The 5,513-nt window shown below is 44.8% G+C and overlaps 1 protein-coding gene across 1 annotated transcript; it reads left to right on the top strand.

The window, feature by feature from the left end:
• Nucleotides 1-10: 10 nt before the first annotated feature.
• LOC112071981 (alpha-1,3-mannosyl-glycoprotein 4-beta-N-acetylglucosaminyltransferase C) lies at nt 11-5,513 on the top strand. Its single transcript, XM_070439588.1, is given in 6 exon segments — nt 11-172; nt 1,916-2,051; nt 2,054-2,102; nt 2,104-2,160; nt 4,290-4,783; nt 5,009-5,513. Coding segments are annotated over 6 exon segments (1,299 nt in total). The 3' UTR covers nt 5,410-5,513.

Raw genomic sequence — 5,513 nt, 5'->3', positions numbered from 1 at the left:
GCCAAACTTGATGATTGAGTTGGAGGCGTGCATGGCCATGCAGTCATGGGTGAACAGGGAGAACAGGAGGGGGCTGACCCTTGTGGGGCCCAGTGTTGAGGATCAGCGGTGTGGAGATGTTGTTTCTTACCTTCAACACCTGGCGGCGGCCCGTCAGGAAGTCTGGGACCAGGTGCACAGGGCGGTGTTCAGACCCAGCTTAATGATGAGCTTGGAGGGTACTATGGTGTTGAAGGCTGAAGTATAGACAATGAACAGCATTCTTACATAGGTATTCCTCTTGCCCAGATGGGATGGGGCAGTGGGCAGTGCGATGGCAATTGCATCGTCTGTGGATCTATTGGGAACTGAAGTGGGTCTAGGGTAGTCGGTAAGGTGGAGGTGATATGATACTTGACTAGTCTCTCAAAGCACTTCATGATGACAGAAGTGAGTGCTACGGGGCGATAGTCATTTAGTTCAGTTACCTTAGCTTTCTTGGGTACATGAACAATGGTGGCCATCTTGAAGCATGTGGGGACAACAGACTGGGATAGGGATTGATTGAATATGTTCGTTGTAGTCTTTAATAGTTGATTCTAATATTTGTATTTGATCATGTCTATGTTTTTGCTGTTTGTTCTTTGTTATAGGGCCAAAAAGATTGGAGAAGTGGTTTACCCATACATCTCTGTTTCGGATAGATAACTCTTCGTGTTGTTGTTTGTTTAGTGTTTTCCAATTTTCCCAGAAGTGGTTAGATTCAATGGATTCTTCAGTTACATTGAGCTGATTTCTGACGTGCTGTTCCTTCTTTTTCCGTAGTGTATTTCCGTATTGTTTTAGTGATTCYCCATAGTAAAGGAGTAGACTCAGTTTTTCTGGGTCTCTATGTTTTTGGTTGCATAGGTTTCTCAATTTCTTTCTTAGATTTTTTCATTCTTCATCAAACCATTTGTCATCGTTGTTAATTGTCTTAGGTAGTTTGCTTGAAATGTTTAGATTAGATAGAGAAGCTGAGAGGTCAAATATACTGTTTAGGTTTTCTACTGCCAAGTTTACACCTTGTGTAAACGTTTTGTCCAGGAAGTTGTCTAGAAGAGACTGAATTTGTTGTTGCCTAATAGTTTTTTGGTTGGTTTCTACACTACTTTCCTTCAGTCTAAAGCATTGCTTAATATTATTCAGTTCCTTTCCTTTGATGCCRCATGATTGATTATTGCTCTGTTCAAGTAGACTGTGGTTTTGCTGTGATCTGATAGGGGTGTCAGTGGGCTGACTGTGAACGCTCTGAGAGACACTGGGTTGAGGTCAGTGATAAAGTAGTCTACAGTACTACTGCCAAGAGATGAGCTATAGGTGTACCTACCATAGGACTCTGGGTTGAGGTCAGTGATAAAGTAGTCTACAGTACTACTGCCAAGAGATGAGCTATAGGTGTACCTACCATAGGAGTCTCCTCGAAGTCTACCATTGACTATGTACATACCCAGCGTGCAGCAGAGCTGCAGGAGTTGTGACCCATTTTTGTTGGTTATGTTGTTGTAGTATTGTCTAGGGGGGCATATGGGGGAGGGATTGCTGGCATATCTCTTGGTCTCGCTCTCCAGGTACCTGACTAATCGGGCCTTGTTTTCTCTCTCGTCTCTCCAGAAGTACCTGACAATCGGGCTGTTGTCCTCTCTGCAGATTTCAATTTAAGGTCTTTACTTGCATAGGAATCATTATGTTATCATGCCATAGCAAGTGAAGTAGAGCTATAATAATAAGTCAATAAAACAATTACAAATTAACAGTAAACAGTTACACTTACGTACTGACTATTGTCTCTCTCATCTCTCTCTCTCTCTCTCTTCTTCTCTCTCTCTCTCTCTTCATCTCTTCTTCTCTCTCTCTTCTCTCTCTCTCTTGCTCTCCCCCCCCCCTCCCCCCCCAGATACTGACCATGGGGCTGTGCTCGGTGAGTCGTCCTAAAGGCAGCTATCTGATTCCACCTTGTCTCCCATCTTCTCCCGCTGCTTCTCCCCGGCAGAGCTAAAACTCCATGTTGGTGGTGGTACTGCTGACAGACTTCATGCCCAATGGAGAGCGACCACGCTGGGGGAGATTACAGGTAACTTCCCTCCCAGTGAAGGCAGACCAGCTACTGGTGGTACATGTTCCCAAGCAGTACTACCCACCAATACAGGTCAACACAGTTTACCACTTAAGTAGCAGTACACACAGTATATCCCCCTATACCAGGTACACACCAGTACTACCCACTATACAGGTACACACACAGTACTTATCCGGCATACAGTACAGGTACACACACAGTACTTACCACTAATACAGGTACAACACAGTATTACCCACTAATACAGTACACACACAGTACTACCCACTCCAATACAGGTACCACACAGTACTACCCCTAATAACAGGTACACACACAGTACTACCCCACTTAATAATCCAGTACACACACAGTACTAAGCCCACTAATACAGGTCACCACACAGTTACTACCACTAATACAGGTACACACACAGTGTATTACCCACAACTACAGTACGCACACACAGTGATTACCCACTAATACAGGTACACACCAGTAACTACCCACTAATCAGGTACAACACAGTACTACCCACTATACAGTACACACACAGTACTACCACTAATAACAGGTACACACACAGTATTACCCACTAATAACAGGTACACACACAAGTTACCGCACTATACAGGTACACACACAGTGTATCTACCCACTAATAACAGGTACACACACAGTATACCCACTATGACAGGTACACACCAAGTACTACACCACTAATAACAGGTACACACACACAGTATATCCCACGTAATTACAGGTCACACACACCACATGTATACTACCCACTAATACAGGTACACACACAGTACTCCCACCTAATACAGGTACACACACAGTACTACCCACTAATACAGGTACCACACACATATACCCACTCATACAGGTACACACACGAGTACTACCCACACACACCTTATAAACACACACACACCTGTATACACACACTTTAATAAACACACACAACACACCTGTCTAACACACCTTTATAAAACACACACACCTGTATTACAACACACCTTATAACACACCACACACACCTGTACACAACACTTTATAACACACACACACACCTGTATACACACACCGGTGATAAACAACACACCTTATAAACACACACACACACCTGTATACACACACCTTATAAACACACACACCTTAGTATACACACTCACACACCTGTATACACACACCTTATAACACACACACCTGTATACACACACCTTATAAACACACATCACACACACACCTGTATACACACACCATATAAAACACACCACACCTTTATAACATATCACCACCTGTATACACACACCTTAAACACACACACACACACCACACACTGTATACACACACCCATATAAACACACACACCTTATAAACACACACACTGTTATAACACACCTATAAAACACAGAAACACACACACCCTGTATACACACACCTTATAATACAAGACACACACACCTGTTAACACACCTTATAAAACCACACCTGTATCACACACCCTTATAAACACACACACCACACACACACCAGTATAACACCTTATAAACACACACACCTGTATACACACACCTTATAAACACCCACACCACCCCACCTGTATACACACACTCATCAATAAACACATCACACCCATATAACACACACACACCTTACCTTATACACAACACACCTTTAAACACACACACCATTAGTAAACACACACACCTTTATAAACACACACACACTGTATACACACACCTATAAAACACCTTATAAACACACAACACACCTGGTATACACACACCTTATAAACACACACAACACCTGTATAGCACACACCTTATAAATCCACACACTCACACACACACTTATAACAAACACACACACAAATGTATCAAACATAAACACACACCTTATAAACACCCACACAATCACACCGTGTATAACACCCTGTATAAAACACACCACCTGTATTACCACACACCATTATAAACACACACACCTTATAAAACACACACACACACCTGTATTACATCACACCTATTAAACAACTACACAGCTTGGTAACACCGCTTATATTGCTCTGTTAGTCGGTCAGCTTGGGTTAGTTGGTGTGGGTCGCGGTCAGTTGGTTAGTTGGTTGGTTGGTCAGTTGGTTAGTTGGTTGGTCGGTCAGTTGGTTAGTTAGTTGGTTGGTCAGATGGTTAACTAGTTGTTTCTATATTCTAGGCCTGAAAAGAAACTTTAACGACAAGGCTGACCGTGTAACGTTCCGCTCCAAACAGAACGTTGACTATAGCTTCCTGCTTCAGTTCTGCACTGGGCGTAGCCTGCTCTACCTGCAGCTGGAGGACGACGTCGCCTGCTCGCATCACTTCCTGTCCGCCATCAGGAGGCGTGTCCAGCAAATGGAAGTGCCCTGGGCCACGTTAGAGTTCTCAGCCCTGGGCTACATTGGGAAGCTGTACCACTCAGAACACCTCCCCCTCCTCTCACGCTTCCTCTTCCTGTTCTACCAGGAAATGCCCTGCGACTTCCTGTTCAGTCACTTCCGGGTGCTTTTGACGCAGAGCGAGGTGATCCGCTTCACACCATCACTGTTTCAACACACAGGCTCATACTCTTCCTTCCTGGGAACCTTCAACAAGCTGAAGGATGAAGACTACGAGGATCTCTACACCAACCCTGCTGCTGACGTCTATAGTGACATACCAGGTAGAAACACACACACACCGTGCAGTGTGAAAAGGCCTCATAAAGACCCTGTGGTGGCTCTGGTCTGGCTATATAAAGAGCATTTCACTGGAAGGTCTACAGTTGGTTGATATCTAACCAGTATCTCTGTCTGTATCTCTGTCTGTATCTCTGTCTGTATCTCTCTCTAGTCTATCAGGACCATGTGGCGGCCATGGCCTGGTCTCCTGGTTGATNTCTCTCTAGTCTATCAGGACCATGTGGCGGCCATGGCCTGGTCTCCTGGTACTGGAACCTTCTTCTGGGGGCGGAGTCCTTCTTCAGGAAACCACCTAACCGTCATCTTCAAACATCCTGTTGTGGTTACCACCATTACCGTGGCGACTGGTTCAGCAGAGGGTCGTGATCGGTTGGCATCTGCGACCGTAGAACTGGGTCTCCACCCGGTAACCGAGAAGACGGGGTCGGGGACAACATGCCAAGAGTTCTATAGCGTGGGGGATCTGCAGGGAGGGAGGATGGACATGACGGACGTACACAAGAAGAGATTTGGCCACGCCTCTTCCTGTCTGAAGATAAGAGTCACAGCCAAGCAGAATGACTGGGTTATCATCAAGAAGATCAGGATTACTACAAAGGAGGACTGAACACTCTGAAAACACACACACACACACTCTCTGAACACACTCACACTGAACAGACACACACACTGAATGTAGCTAAGGTGATTTGGTCTGACCCTGTTGTAACG

Source organism: Salvelinus sp. IW2-2015, unplaced genomic scaffold, assembly GCF_002910315.2.
Source record: "Salvelinus sp. IW2-2015 unplaced genomic scaffold, ASM291031v2 Un_scaffold1790, whole genome shotgun sequence".
In the NCBI taxonomy this organism is placed as follows: Eukaryota; Metazoa; Chordata; class Actinopteri; order Salmoniformes; family Salmonidae; genus Salvelinus; species Salvelinus sp. IW2-2015.
This window is presented reverse-complemented; position numbering and strand designations above follow the sequence as displayed.